General features: G+C 26.9%; 1 protein-coding gene across 2 annotated transcripts in view; it reads left to right on the top strand.

The window, feature by feature from the left end:
• LOC111622748 overlaps nt 1-16,830 on the top strand; it is a 55,236-nt gene that overhangs the window by 12,668 nt on the left and 25,738 nt on the right. The window contains exons 2-3 of one of the 2 annotated variants that reach the window (XM_023365170.1): nt 2,392-2,607; nt 12,841-12,935. In XM_023365170.1, coding sequence (XP_023220938.1) covers nt 12,894-12,935 — 42 coding nt within the window. In that variant the 5' untranslated portion in view covers nt 2,392-2,607; nt 12,841-12,893. The remainder of the gene's footprint in view (nt 1-2,391; nt 2,608-12,840; nt 12,936-16,830) is intronic. The other variant, XM_023365171.1, reaches the window with a different exon arrangement.

Genomic DNA, 16,830 nt, shown 5'->3' with positions numbered 1-16,830 from the left:
CCCTATCTGTGTACCAAATTTCAACTTTCAACTCCTAACCGTTTGGCTCATATCCATAATGTATATAGAAGTTTTAATCCTGTCTCTCTCCCCCCGGGGGGGAATTTCGAAAAATCCCTTCTTAGTGTGCGTTTTCGTGACGTACCCTATCTGTGTACCAAATTTCAACTTTCAACTCCTAACCGTTTGGGCTCTGCGCTGATTATTATTATTATTATTATTATTATTATCAACCCGTCTCGATTATATATTAGATACAATATGGTTCTTGTATAAGGACCACGTCGTAGGTTTGAAGTTTTATCGAGAGCAGCTAGGTGGCGTCTTTTCCTCTGCCGAGGTTTATTTGCAGGATGCTAATTTTATCTTTAATTTTTTGTTCCTTAGTATGTTTTTGCAATGATTATATTTTTAATTTTCTGATAAATGGGGGATATGTGGTCTATTGCATTGTGACTAGTATTTGTAAGTCTCCACGCAATTTTTACAAATAGGAGTTTCTTCTTCTTTATTATTACATTCTTTGTAACTGTGTCCCAGTGCAGTGAATGCATTCCTACCTCTCCCTCCCTCTCGATGGTCCGACATGGATATCAGAAACACTCCAAAAATAGCTTTTGGGATGCAAATCTCTCTCTTATCCAACCATAATCATGCTACTTTTCACTAATGTTTTCATTTTTAGCTGAGAAAACATTTAAGAAACATCCATATATCAGGTAATAGTACTAACTCTAAGAATCCGAATGGGTTACAGCCCCTTCAAGTTGGCGCCCATGTATCAGGCCTTTAAGGACATACTCGCCGCCCGCAAATTTATATTTCATCACGAAGACGTCCATTATGAATGGAACTTGATCAATCAGCGCCAGAAATACATGGACCAACGCATAGTGGAGTTTTCATATTCAAAAGTTGACCAAAATATTTTAGGGTAGTTTTCGTTTCTTTATCATTAATACATATATTAATTTTTATTTGAACAAATTTGCTTTTTTGTTAATTAATAAAAGTTAGAATTATTGGACTATAGAATTATTAAACTAGTTGGGAAATATAACAACAATAAATATAAAATAATAATAATAATAGTAATAATAATAAGATATAATTTCTAAACAAAAATTGAAATTAAAATATCTTAAAATGGTTTTCAAAAGCTACATTTAAAATAGTAATTTACATAAATCCAGGAATCAAGTTCGTGTCGAATAATTAATAAGCACACAGTTTTATAATACAAACGATGCTCCAACGAAATTATATCCCAGAGATTTGTTTTTGACACGTTTTAAGTACTATGGAATAGCAACTAATATTGAACAAGTGGGGTCCCATTTTTTGTTTATACAAATAATACTATAAATGATCATTATTATTATATTATTAATATTAACTATTTTTTACTATACGATAAGTGCCCATTGTTAATGAAAAAGTATTAAAAATTTATGATAATTCGATTTTTGTGGGCCATTGATACTTCGGGGCCCATGGCTTAAGCCCTATTAGTCCCTATTTGGTTCCGTCCCTGACTGTAGTTCTAAACAATGGTTAAATCGCGACTCAATACTGCTTCAAAAATTCTACTTTTGGCCAATTTTTTTATAGTTGTACTCCATTGTTTGTCGTCGTCACCTGTAAATTGTTTTAAAACTCTTTCCGCCCTGTGGACACTAGCCCATTATGGGTTCGGCCAGGCCCACGATGTGGCGGCCGGGTGGTAAGGAACGGACCACCCCCGAAAAATTTCTGGCGATTTTTCGACCCGTCCTTATTCGATCGACACCTGTGAATATAAAGGGACCAGTCATACAGTCGCCTCTAGAAATTTTCCGATTTCCGGATGGCCGTCCAAGCTTTTATTGCTTATTAGTAGATGCTGATTGTGATTATTTTGATTAAATTGGTAAATTATATCTCATTTTTGCGGCTTTAAATGTATCAATATTACGTGAAATTGTACGCAACAAACTATTTGTGCTAGACGTAAAGCGATAGAATGCGAATAATTTGATAATATATTTAAATTAATATGAATGGAAATACTGTTTGCATTTTCATCTATTACCGTAATTATAATTATAATAAAAATAATAATAAATTGTTGGTAAATATATCAAGTTATCAATCTAATTGTTCTGATTTCAAGGTCGCGATTTATATCTACCAGGTGGCGATATTATTACACAATACAAAAGACGTACTGTACAGTACAATACGTATACAAAAGTACATAATGGAAAACTCAAATGCGATTGGAAAATGAATAAAATGTCGCATTCAAAAAATAAATTAAAAATCAAAGATATTAAAATTAATTTTAAAATATTCCAAACATTAAATACAATTAAATTAAATTCCTTATCGGTTTAAATATTTATCGAATAGGCGACGCAGTTAGATCCAGTGCAATTTCCATAATCGTGTAGGATTAACTACAGCAGACTGAGCATGCGCACATAAGTCGTTCAAAAGATGGCGGCAGTTCGAGAGAGCAGCTGGCTGTTTCCGGTCGTCATTTAAATGATGGATAAAGAAACATTCTTTTATTAGAGTCGACGTCAGTCAACATGAGATATGGAAGAATCTCGTGAAGTTTTAAAAGTGAGTATTTATGTTTACTTACGTTCTTTAGCTTTGTTTTTGTTTGTGATGATCACCTGTGCAGGTATAAAGGCACAAGAAGAATTGGAACATATCCATTGACTGGAACAGGAGACCTAAATTTTCTCTCTGTTTCTCTTAGTTTCATAGCGTTATTAACCTAGAATATTGTGAAATATGTGGAAGATACACCTAAAATATTTACTAAAATTTTATTTAATTAAATGTAATTTTCATATAATTAACTGTCAAAGAGCTTTCTTTCTTGTGATTTAATACTGCCAACATAATGCACTTTATATGGAGATAAAATTTAAATTCGGTGTCTTGTTTGATAGACTTTGACTATAGAATTACATTTTTAAGCTTTCAAATATTGAAACACACTTGAAAATATTATCTGTCTAAAATACTTATGAGTATAATAAATCCCTCTTTATTCTAAAGTTCAATGCAGATGATATTTAAATAGGAAGAATAGTATATGAAAGCAATTAGAGCAACAAATGCTTTAGAATTTCAATTGTTCTAGCTTATAATAATGTGGAACCGTAACTATTTAAAATAATAATGATGATAATATGCTTCATTGAAGCTTGCTGTACTAAAAAACTGATTTAAAAATCGTTTTTTCTTCAGTTTATACAGTATTGTTAGCGAGTGTCTTTTGTCATCTTTTATGTTTACGATATCTTCTAAGTTTAGTATTTTATATATTGTTTTTAATGATTTGATAAAATTTTGGTTTGAATTCTTTTATAAGAAAAATTTATTTTGAATAAATATATTCAGTACTCAAATGTGAAGCTACTAAATTTAGATCAGATCAATTTTTAGTGAAAATGTCTGAGTTATTGGATCTTATACCAAAAAACATCAAAAATATATATTTATTTCCTGCTTTTTTACTAAATTTGTATATTAAATAATAATTTTATTTATGTAATTCAGATTAATATATTTTTAAGTAAATGATACTTCACTAATTACTAATTAAAAAAAGTATTTGCTTTCATTTATTAATTTACATTTAATATATGAATTTTGAATGTAGTCACTTAAGATAGTAAGTAATTTTAATTAATTTGATTAGAAAACATATAATAAAATTGTTTCCTCTATAACTTTTTTTCATTCATTAAACATATTGATAAGTGATTAATTCTCAGCTGTTGGATAACTTTTTTATCTTTTAATTTGCATAACATAGAAATACTGAATCTATTTTCATAATAATGATATTCCAAATCAACAACGATAATTTTTATGATTTTTTATAAAATTTTATTAAAAATGTCAATAAAATTTAAATAAACAAAATTACTTAAAAACTTCTACTGTGCTTTTATTTATATAAACAATAAAAGCATTATTTTGAAATTTCTTTTATTTTTTACTTGATTCAAGATGTAATAGCAAAATGGATATGTAAGTTTACAAAATAGATACCTGTAAGAAAAAAAAAAACTTGCATTTCAAAATCCAAAATTTTATTTTTAAAATAAGATGCTAAAAATTTTTCAGTGATTATTTAATTATTCATTGATAAAAAAAAATATTTTTGAATTTTATTGACAAAAATGTTAAGTCAGTATAGTCCATAAAACTTGATTTAAGTATATTTCATTGTATAAAAAGAAAATGATAATTTTAATTTTAATTTTAAATATATTTTACAGAAGTCACAGTAAGTCTCTAATTTGTTTCCATGCATTTCTATAAAATTATTTTTACCATTTAAAAAAGAAAATATAATGCAGTTAAAAAAAATGATTGTAACAATTTTAAATTATCGTTGTCTACTTTATAAAATTTTTAAACATCCTTAAATTTTTAATGCTGTTTTTCATTTTAGTGTTTTTAGTTTGATAATTTAAAAATTTACTCATGAATGTTTGTGTAAAATTCCATAAATTACACATGTACCAGTATAATTCTATAATGGATGTACAGTTCTTTTGATTTCCAGCTTATGGTTGATTACATAAAACCTTGAATATGAATAGCATTCTTTTATTTATTCTTTAAATTTTTTTTATGTACAGTATTAAAAAAGATAATAAATGTCAGTATTACTATTATAATAAATTTCAGATAACATTATCTAAAATTAAATTAGCAGTTACCAGAAATAATTTAAAAATTTTATTAAAAAATGTTTTCCTGATTTAATTTCTTTTCACTTTAAATTATATATGAACTTTTCATTATCATTTTTAAAAGAATCATTTATAGAATTTCTTTTTATTGAAGAACAATCCCAAAAAACTTTTCAGAACTAAGTTTGTCAAAAGTAATTTTTCAAAATGTTGTTTTTTAATATTTTTGTGGTGAATTATTTTAATTAATAACTATAAAAAAATCTATTGTAATTTCCTTTTATACGTGCTTAAAATTTAACATTTTAATTTTAAACATGTATAAAATGTCATATAGATTTGTAGTTATTTTTGATGTATTTAAAAAAATTGTTGCATTTACTTTAATATCCACAAGATAATGTGTACAATGCTGAAAATTAGAACAAAGAGCAGTTGTGAATACCATCTGCAAGAGTGTAATAAAAAATCTTTTAGTTAGTTTTTAAAATTTGTTATCATATACTTTAGAAATGTAAATATGCTATTATGCATAAATGTAAATTTGATTAAATCTATGCATAATAGTTTTAAAAATAAAACGAATTTTTTACTTATAACTAAACATTTACTGATATTTGGATATTAAAAAATGTGTTAAGATTATGATTTTATTAATTTTTTTATGATTAGAAATTTAATTGTACAGTACATCTAACAGTTATTATCAGGGAAAAAGCTAAAATATGAAATGTACAGGTTTATCTAGATTTTTCAAGGACAATTATTTATTAAATTTAGCCAATTTAAATAAAATGAAGCAGCAGACTAAATATACCTCCTTATTATATTGTGATTGTAGGTTGGATAATAAGTGTTAAATTTGAATATTGATATCCTGCTGTTTTTTTAAATATAATTATTTTAATTAACTATCGTTATAGTTATTAATGTAAAAGTACTTGATTTCATTGCAATATACAGATATTGTTTAACGATACTGCTGTAGTTTGTGCATACCTCCTGCAATGTGATAAAATATTTGCTTTCAAAATATGACTAATATTCTTTTATGTAGAGTAGATTTTATTTCTGTAGAACACGTGATGTTTAGTCAACAGTAATATATCAAATTTAATACGCAGGTTACATTACAACCTGTCTGGTATTGATCACAGTAAAATAAGGCGCATATATATCTATATTTTCTTGTTATAGATCAAATTTAAAAAAAAAAATTCTACTGGATGATACAATCTGCGTTTAAAGGAAGTTTAATATTTTAATTGAAAAACGTCCCTGAATGTTATTCGACTTCCCGTTTTTCTATAATGCAATCAACGACTTACAATATCGTTATCATGCATTGTTCGCCCGCGCTATTTTCAGCTTTTAATTTTTTTTTTCTAGTGACTAGAGCTTAATTGTCCCATTTTAAAATGTACTAAAAGCACAGCCCTATTGATATCGATTTTTTTGCAGTTTCGTAGCGCAGATCGCACACGCGATGAGATGCGCTACGTCTGTTTGCGCTGCATATTTTTTACTTCTAAGTTACCTATAGATTAATTCGTATGTCATCGGCCGTTTGAAACGTTGACCCGTATACGTAACATCAACTTTACCATTTTTTTTTATTATTATATTTTGATGAATGGTGAACATATTTCCACGCTCCAAAGATTGGCGTAAAGATGGAATTAAACTGACAGGGAAATTGAGAGATGGGATTTTTACCTATATACCGTGAGAAATTGTGATTGCTTTCGATAGTTTGGGGGTGGGGAAAATATTTTATCATCTGATGGACGATAGGTAAAAGTTTCTAAACTTGTAAGGTTAACCGTAGTTACAATTGGACAGGATATTGCATCAGTGGCTATTGTGTGTATAGTGACGGAATAGTTGTTCGGCCATGCGAACATCCTGTACAGTTTAGAAAACTATATCACTAAGAGTAGCAATTTTAGTTCTGGTGTTGCGACCTTGGTCTGTTCTGTCCTGATACAATCGATATCGGCGTATTTCACGTTTTTCCCTCTTTATGAACGTAGCTACAAAGATTATGTACTGGATAGTTTTAACAGAGCAAAATCTCACACCGTGTGAAAACTTTGTGTAGACGCGTAACGTTTTAGGGGTGTAAAGCTTAGTTTGTTTTTTTTAACCAAGTGCGACAATTATGAAATTAACGTGTTAAAGACGTTGAATACAAAGTTTTCATGCACTGCAAGTTTTTTTTGTTTTTTTGACAGCGTTATTTTAATGATTGGTCTTTTTAAATTCTAAATGCGTTACGTAATGGTACTGTAACTTTTTTAAGTTTTCAAATTTTATAGTGTTTTTGCTTAAAATTATTCATAAAAACTGTTTTGTTTTATTCAATTTTCTCAATTAGATGTTATAGAAAAACATCAATTCACGGATTTTCGTTACTTTCTTCCTGTACTAGATCGCATTCTCATTTGGAATTTTACCGACAACAATACATTCTGTAGATTTTTTTTCTCCCGCTCTTTATTCACTTTCGTAGTATAACGGGAATAATTTGAAACAGGAACTGTAGATTTGCATTAATGAATCCAAGCGCACCGTAGCAATTCTTTGCTATTGAGGGAAAAATTCCCACCCTTAATTCATATAAGATTTGTTTATTTTTCTAATTCTAGCTGATAATTCTAGGTATGGCTATTAACTAAACTCATTCAGCGTTTCATCATTAATAGATCTACACAACTATCTTTCGTCCATGATAAAAGCTGCACGTGTCTATTCTTTCGTTGCTTTACCGACTGATAAAGGTCACGCATGCAGTATGATCCTTTTTTCTCCTACGATGCAGCTTACAGCAGAAAAACAGCACCAATCTTATATAAAAATTCGAATAGTTGATTCGTTACTGTAAATACGACTCGCCCGGGACAAATATATCCTATAAAAAATTCTGGGTTCTGTAAATGAAAATAAGATAAATGCATCGTCACACGCAGTATGTTGTTCGTTTTTTAACGAATTAGAATTGCTGCCTTAGGATATTTTAACAGGTTTCCAGAATTCATAAGGTTTCTAACGGGATTTTTCTTAACCTGCGTTGTTGCATTTTTTTCTTTATTATTTATTAATTTATTTTTAATATAGCTTAACGGAACATTTGTTCATTTTAACTATTTTTGGTTTATAGGTCTGTTTGACAAAGATAAATTTTATAGCCTGGAGCTAGTGGAGTGTTAACAGCAGGAACTAGGTATAGCTGTGAACCCAACACCTGGTGTACCCATGTGTTTTAGATAGATGTTTCATTCTGTATTGTCTAAGAGAGACTGGAAACTGGTGGGTTCGAAATTAATCGGTTATCAATAGATTATCTACATCACTAGCATTCGGGCAGAACTAATGATGCATCATCTGTACTTAGAGTCAAAATAAAAATTACACACTAGCAGTTCCTGCCTTTTGATGTTCTATTCTTTTGATATTAATTGCTAGATGTGATTAAATGACAACCAAGGGCTCAAAACTTTTGATAAGAGCTAATTGAGATTATCGTAGTGATAACTGCCTGTGATGACGATTAGAAAAAATTTTGATTAGTGTCTTTTAATATTTGTACCATTTCAGATGATAAGCTAGATCTAAATGATTTGGTATAGATCATTACAAAAAGTTTTGATATATTTTAAAATTACAATCCTGTTTTTAAAAATGTACTTTTTTGTAATGTTTCTTTGCATTTAGACATTTTAGTGTAAATAAACTTTATGCTCTGCTGATTTAAAAAAATTTTTAATATCTTTAAAATCATTAGATGATTGATTTTTAAATCTATAAATGTTCACACTAGTAAATTTAAGTTACATAATTAATTGCTAATATAAGAATAATTCACATAGTTTTGTAACAACAAAAAACTATTGTTACAGATATCTGTATCATGAGTATAAAAAGATTTTAAGAGCTTTTGTTTGTGGTTTTTATGTCTATATTATTACATATATTTTTTGTAATGAGTTGTCATATAAATCTTTCCTAGGTTTAAAATAGAATTTTATTGATTTTCTAGCAATGTAAAGTTACAACAACATTAATTAAAATGCTAATTTGCTGAATGCATTGTTGGAAATTGGGTGTGACTTTTTCTGATTTTGATATTTAAATAGAATTTTTTGTTTTTTGCTTTGAGATATGCTTAATGTATATAGTGTGTAATATTTTATGAGTAAGCTACCAGATGTTCTTTCATATTCTTGCTAAAAAAATTGCACCATCTGGCTTCTAATGATGTGTGTTTTATCAATATTTGCATCGATTCAAATAATTATTTTCTAATTTGTCATATAATGTTTTGGAATTTTTTTTTCATTGATGGATGAAATTATGTATATAAATAAGTCCAATTATGGTGCCATTGACATTAATAAATCATTTTAAAATAAGAATTTATCAAAGTTTATTTTTATATAGAAAAAAATTTTAGTCACTAATGATTAGATGAAATTTCTGGATCTTGAGAAAATGACTGCCAAATGCATTAAGAAAGTAATTGGAGCATATCCTAAAAAATATTCCCTGTTGAAAATTTTCACACTTTTTTATTATAAAATATTTTTTATATAATTATGTTGTTCTATAGTTTTAGTATGTTTATTTTATAGGATAAATTGTTTAAAGATTTGATCACTTAATATTTCTTGTAAAACAATTTTTTTTTTTTCTTGTAGATGATATTTTATTTCAAAAACTTATGAATTTATGTTTAAGTTTAAAGATAAGTTTGTTTTTATTGGTGTTTATATTAAATTGTTTCTATGATCATTTTTTATGTTTGACTTTGTACAGTATTTAAAAAGATTATTTTTTTTTTCTGTGATGTTTATGCTTCAAATATTCTAAATAAGTATTTCTAATTAAGTATAAACTCCTTATAATTTTCATGTTATGTTGGAATATGTCGACTTTATAACAGGTTTAATTAATTTTTACTTTCAGTTTAAACATAGTTTTTAATATTACACAATTTTATCACAGTTTTTATTAAGCAATAAAAATATTTGCTGCTATCTGTTTATTTCAGACATTGTAAAATTGCTCTAGAATTTTAAAACATTTTAAATGTATGTACTGTATTAATGATGGAAAATTGTGCTTTTCAAGAGATTAAAATAACAGGAATATTCTGTTACTCTATCACAGTTCCCAACAATTTATTATCATATAATGTGAATTTGGTTGTCAAATTGTCTTATAAATACTTTAGTCCTTGTTAACAATAGGGTCATTGTTTCTGCTGTTGACTAACCTAATGTCTGATTTGTCCTACTCAAAGGTCAGTCTCAATCTTTTGTCTTGCTCAAAGCTGTTTAAGATGGTTTGGTGAAAAAAATAATACCAGCAAAATACAGATTTTGTGAGAAAAATAAAATAATTTCAAATATCTTATAAATTTTTGGCCGCTGATTTTAAAACTTTTAATTTTTTTTATAATGTACAATGTAAACCATAATTTTTTTTAATATGTTCCTTAGTCAAATATAAATTCTTGATCAAGAAGGATTTGACATCATTCCTTGATCATATTGATTTGATCAATTAGAAGTTAAACCATATACACTAAAAAATTAAATAAAATTGCAAGTAATATTGGAGTTTGTTTTCTATTGATGTAAAAAAAAAAAAAAACTTTCCGAAATTCCGAAACTAACCATCTAAAAGTATGATATAAAACAAATAATAGCTCATAAGTTAAGGGTTATTTTTAAAAATTTTAATTTTTATAGGTGAAACTTTTTTTTATTGCTATTTTTGCACTATTCAATTGACATTTAAATTTACAATAAAATAAATAAATAATAAATTACATGTTTTTAAAGACATATCATGCTGTGTAATAAGATTAATTATTCAAAGACTAACAACTGATTTTTATCAAAGTTTAATGAAATGAATTAGTTTATATCCAATTAAATATTTTATAATTGTTTGAACTTTTGTATGTTTGGTTCTGAGTAATGGTTATTTCTTTTCTCTATGCTATTTAGGCATAACAATAATATGAATATAGTACTTTTGTCAATTCATTGTTGTTCTAAATAAGATTTATGATAGTGCCCAGTTTAATAAATACCACTTTGCATTTTTTTTTATAACCTCTGAAGTTCCATTCATGATCTTTGGATTGTTGCACTTGAAGTTTGTTATAGATTCAACTGTATGATTTTAGTATCCTATTGTTTACTTTTTTGTTTTGTTTAAACTACCAAACTATATTACCTATGCTTTAAAAATTGAATGTAACCTCTTAAAGATCTATTTCCTGGTACTTGGTGTTTTATAGTTGGAAAAAATTATATAACGTTTGTAGGTTGTTGTCAGCATTCTATTGATAGATAAAATATTTATGTCAATCTAAACTATTTAAATATATTTTCCTCATTTTCTGCTTATTTTTTTTTATCCTTTTATATAGTTCTATTCACTTCTAATATAGTTTTTTATAGACAGAAAGACATGTGTATTAATTATTTAATACAGTATAAAATATTGAAACAATCCAATTTCATGTGATGCATGCATATTTATACTGTTTGTGCAGTATAAATATGCATGCATCTTTTTAATCTTCAGTATGTTTTTGACATAGAAAATCCCTTGTTTTTGTAAATTTACTAGCTTGATGAATTATATCTATAAAAATACATTGATGGTCAAGTTCTGTATGAAGATTAAATTTAAAGTCAATAGAAATTCAATTTTATTTAAGATTTTTCACTTAGCCTGATAGCAAAAGAAATCATTATCTTATGCAGAAGTTGATTTTATGGAGCAAGCAGATTATCATTAACTTTTAGTTGTCAATATGGATAACTTAAGTTACAGATGATTTAAGCAGACTTTATATAAGTTTTGATAACATTGAATTGCATAATTTATATAGTTATTGCTATCACAATTATTTTCATAGTTAGTGCTCTTTTTGCTTATAGATATATCAGATAAGGCATTATGTGGATAGGAAAGGACCTCTCTCTGGATTTGACCTATAGTGTTGGGATTTTGAATACTTGGCTCTGCATTCCAGATTTAATTGTTACTTTTTATGAATTGTATTTTTTAATTTCAAGATTATTTTGAATTTTTAGTATTACAAACTTTATTGCTTTAGAAACACATGTTAAAGTTATACAAATAAAACATTTTTATATAAAAATAACAAGCAGTTTGAATTTTATTTAAGGAATCAAAAGTAAGGATTTCTTAAAAGCATTTTTGAACTCTGATGACTAGCATATTAAGCTAAAGCAGATTTATCTGAAGCTTAAGTTTGTCATTTACTGTACAAATTTATTTAGGCATCTTTCTATTTTTATATTAGAAAATTAGTGATTAAAAACAAATATCAATTTTTTGTAACTGGTATATTAACAAACATTCTGACTATAGTATCTATATATGCATTTAGATAATAGTATTTTGCAATCACTTAATGTCTATTTTTTTAATGCTTACTAAGTTTATCATTTTCTTAATTTATGAGACAATTTTTATTCTTTCTTTGGACATTTTTTTCCCATCATACAATAAACTGAATTAGTTTTAACATTTGAACACCACATCTTATCTTAAATGTACTTTATTATAAGTTTTGAAAATGAAGTAATATAATTGCTGAAGCAAAAAGTAATGTTTGCAAAGTTTATTGAGAGAGGATATTACAAAGATTATGCTGTAAATAATTTGAAAGGTTTTATTGAAGCAATTTTAATGTAATCAATAAACTAAAAGTAGGATGACTACCTCTGAAGCTCTGTAAAACTGGAGAATATTTTGAGTCATGGTAATCACCACTTGCACTCTAATGATCATGTGGCCATGGTCACAGTATATTGGTCACTGGACAAACAGTTTTCCCCTTCCTCTTCACTCACTGAGGCTGGGTAAGCCCAAATGTGCAACAAAGGTGTGAAAACATATTAAGGGACCCAGGTGCATCTGGTAGGTGATGATGATTAACAAATCCCAACACAGCAAATCAAACTTGTTTTATATATTCATATGTTTTTATCTACAGAAGTATTATTTATGTGCATGTAGGAAAAAAAAAAGACAACTACTGCAAAGAATAGCGCACTAAAATTTTATTTATTATTTTATTTACTAGTGCCTTAAAGTCAATGCAACCCAAACAGATTATCATAAGACTAGAGTCCAAAGATGAGGTGTGAAAACCTGGAGAGGTGGTCACCTAAACTACAAGTAAGAGGACTTCTGTACAAAAACTGATTTACTAATAAATGTTTTTCAGTTAAAAAATATTTAAAAGTTCAGATGTTGCAATAACACTAATTATATTATTTGCATTTCTAATAAATGTATACAAGATCTTATTGTGCTAGCTGTCACATTTTACATATAAGCTTGTAAAGAAATGAAAATGAATTTATGTGCAGTGAATCATATGGATATTTGTTCATAAAGCACAAGAAAATTACCAGATAAATGAAGTAAAATTATTATAAATTAAATTTATAAAAATTATGTGAGTGATAATAAACAATACTGGAAATTAGTGAAAACAAATTGAATTGCTATCACTCGAATAGACATTCATTTATTTAAATTTTTTTAAAGTAAATTTTTGATGTTGCATAACCAAACATGTCAAGTATGAGAATAACCTCACAAGTTTTTGTAAATTTATCAGTTTTGTAAGTTCTGGTATCTTCAGTTTTCTATCAATAACACACTGCAGTTTTATTGCAGTAATATACTTTCAACTTCAATTATTGAAAAAATTGAGAGGAATTTTCAGAAATTGTCAGTTATTCAACTGAGCAGTATTGTTAAAAAGATGTAAAGAGGAAGATCATATCCCCAACAAAGCAATATGAAATCTTAAATTCTTACTTAATGGCAATGACAAAAGATGAGTTGTTATACAGATCAAGCAGGATCATAAACTTAGTACTCTGTGTCTAAAGCAAACCAGCCAATTTAAAACTAGAAAGTTAGTCAATCCAGAGACAATTTGTAGAATATTGAGAAGGCATAGTTTCCATGAAACAATAGCTAGAAAAAAACCCCACACTCCATAACTGTCAGCAAAAATATTTTACTGCCAGTTAAGGTAATGGCAGTTCCATTAGCCTTGGGTAATCTGCTTCGGATATTGGAAATTTTAGTATTTGTAGATTCAGATATTGACCAATATATGTATTTTTAAATATTTGTTTTGCTAGTTTTCAAGTTTTTTACTTCAAATATGGACTTCTTAAACAGTTCCAAATTTTACTGAACAATGATCCAAAACACAAGGTGCTTAATGTTAGCTTGTGGCTACTTTTAAACTGTCCAAAATAGTGCAGTAGATACATATGCACAGTCTTAATGTCATTGAACATTTATGACATGAACAGGAGTTATGCATGCAAAAACAAAATTAGTAATGCCAATGAGTTGAAAGAGAAACTGCAAAATGGAAAATGTTCCAATATTTATGTAAAAAAACTTTTCTCTGTACCAAACAGATTTGAAAGGTGATTTTAAAATGCAAGGAATATTCAATAAAACAGGGACAAATTTAAAAGTAATATAAAATACTTCTTATGACATTTAATATGCCAACTTACATAAATGAACATACATGTAATTTGAAATTTCCACTCTAGTACAGTTTGATGCCATTTTATTTTGTTCCATTTAGTATAATAAAAATTCAGTTTAGAAGATCTTTAGTTAATAAATTAATTTAAANGATTTAATTTTTAACTTAACACAAAATATATATATTAATCAGGGAATTCATTTGCAAAGATGCTAAGGGAGTTCTTGTTTGCATCACTGAAAATTTTCATATTTTAAATATAATTAATAAAAGAAAAAAAGAATTTAGATAATCACTTAACCAGATTCATTTGTATTGAATCTGGTTAAGTTACAAATGAATAAGTGAAGAAAAACTGCTCTATTTACTAATTGTAAATTATAAAGATTATTAATAGTAGTAATGCTTTTCTATTCAAAATTAGAGAAATTTGAATATATTTAATTATTTATTCTGCATTACTTAATGTAATTTAAGATTTATACTTTGCCATTTAAAGATTCTAGACCAAATTCTTTAGATTTGAAATCAAATGAAATGGACTCACTAATAATAATATTTTGTATTCCATTATGAATTAAGAATAAAATCTCACCACACTGATATATAGAAAGCTTTTCTTTGTCATCTTACTTCCTAGTAAATAATGGTTTTAATTTTTTTTAAATAATAGGATTCTGAAATAGATGAATTTTGAGAGGATACAATGTAATGCATTAACAATCATATGTACAGTACTATACATACTGTACATTCCTAAATACATCAATACACACATTTTCAAATAAGACAGTTTATGCCATCATATTCTATCATTTGATAAATTTTTGCCAATATCATCTCTATTAATCATCTATAACTTTAGTTCAATTTTTTTAAAAATTTTTTATGCTTTGTGAAAATATCATTCCAGATGCTTATAAAGCAAAACTTTCAAAAAGTATGAGAGACAAGATCATAATGTTGTTCTAGGAAATAAAACAGTCAAAAATAAAAGTTCAAGTTTGATACTGATGTGATATTTTGCAAGGAAATGGTGTGATCTGCATACTGATATTTCACATTTTCCTTGTGAATTTTCTGTTCACATCAAATTTTTAAATTTAAACTAGAAATATTTTCCCAATATATTTTTAATATTTGAATATCTATACTTTAATTTTAAATAAAGTTCAAAATCAAACTTAATTTTATCAAGGAAATCAGTAAATAAATTTTTTCTTTGCTGAAGTTTTTATAAAATCTATATTTAAAGAGAGTAAAATTAAATATTGTAGTTCAGCTAAATTAAAAAAAAATGTTAATCAGGTATATGTGCTATGTTCTAAGATAACTTAAAATTCACTTTGTTTTTTTTTACTTAAGAAAAAAAAACAAATTGTTATTAAAATAAGATGATAATTAAAAACAGAATTACTATTCTATGGTATCTTCAGTTTTCTATCAATAACACACTGCAGTTTTATTGCAGTAATATACTTTCAACTTCAATTATTGAAAAAATTGAGAGGAATTTTCAGAAATTGTCAGTTATTCAACTGAGCAGTATTGTTAAAAAGATGTAAAGAGGAAGATCATATCCCCAACAAAGCAATATGAAATCTTAAATTCTTACTTAATGGCAATGACAAAAGATGAGTTGTTATACAGATCAAGCAGGATCATAAACTTAGTACTCTGTGTCTAAAGCAAACCAGCCAATTTAAAACTAGAAAGTTAGTCAATCCAGAGACAATTTGTAGAATATTGAGAAGGCATAGTTTCCATGAAACAATAGCTAGAAAAAAACCCCACACTCCATAACTGTCAGCAAAAATATTTTACTGCCAGTTAAGGTAATGGCAGTTCCATTAGCCTTGGGTAATCTGCTTCGGATATTGGAAATTTTAGTATTTGTAGATTCAGATATTGACCAATATATGTATTTTTAAATATTTGTTTTGCTAGTTTTCAAGTTTTTTACTTCAAATATGGACTTCTTAAACAGTTCCAAATTTTACTGAACAATGATCCAAAACACAAGGTGCTTAATGTTAGCTTGTGGCTACTTTTAAACTGTCCAAAATAGTGCAGTAGATACATATGCACAGTCTTAATGTCATTGAACATTTATGACATGAACAGGAGTTATGCATGCAAAAACAAAATTAGTAATGCCAATGAGTTGAAAGAGAAACTGCAAAATGGAAAATGTTCCAATATTTATGTAAAAAAACTTTTCTCTGTACCAAACAGATTTGAAAGGTGATTTTAAAATGCAAGGAATATTCAATAAAACAGGGACAAATTTAAAAGTAATATAAAATACTTCTTATGACATTTAATATGCCAACTTACATAAATGAACATACATGTAATTTGAAATTTCCACTCTAGTACAGTTTGATGCCATTTTATTTTGTTCCATTTAGTATAATAAAAATTCAGTTTAGAAGATCTTTAGTTAATAAATTAATTTAAAAACATTTTGAAATATTAAGCATCTTTTTAAATAAAAAAAAATAAAAATAATTTTTAAATATATATAGTCCAGTGATATTTGCGAAA

Source organism: Centruroides sculpturatus, unplaced genomic scaffold (genome assembly GCF_000671375.1).
Source record: "Centruroides sculpturatus isolate CEXI.00-Female unplaced genomic scaffold, Cexi_2.0 scaffold309, whole genome shotgun sequence".
Taxonomy (NCBI): Eukaryota; Metazoa; Arthropoda; class Arachnida; order Scorpiones; family Buthidae; genus Centruroides; species Centruroides sculpturatus.
The sequence above is the reverse complement of the archived record's forward strand: the minus strand, read 5'-3'. Positions and strand labels throughout refer to the sequence as shown.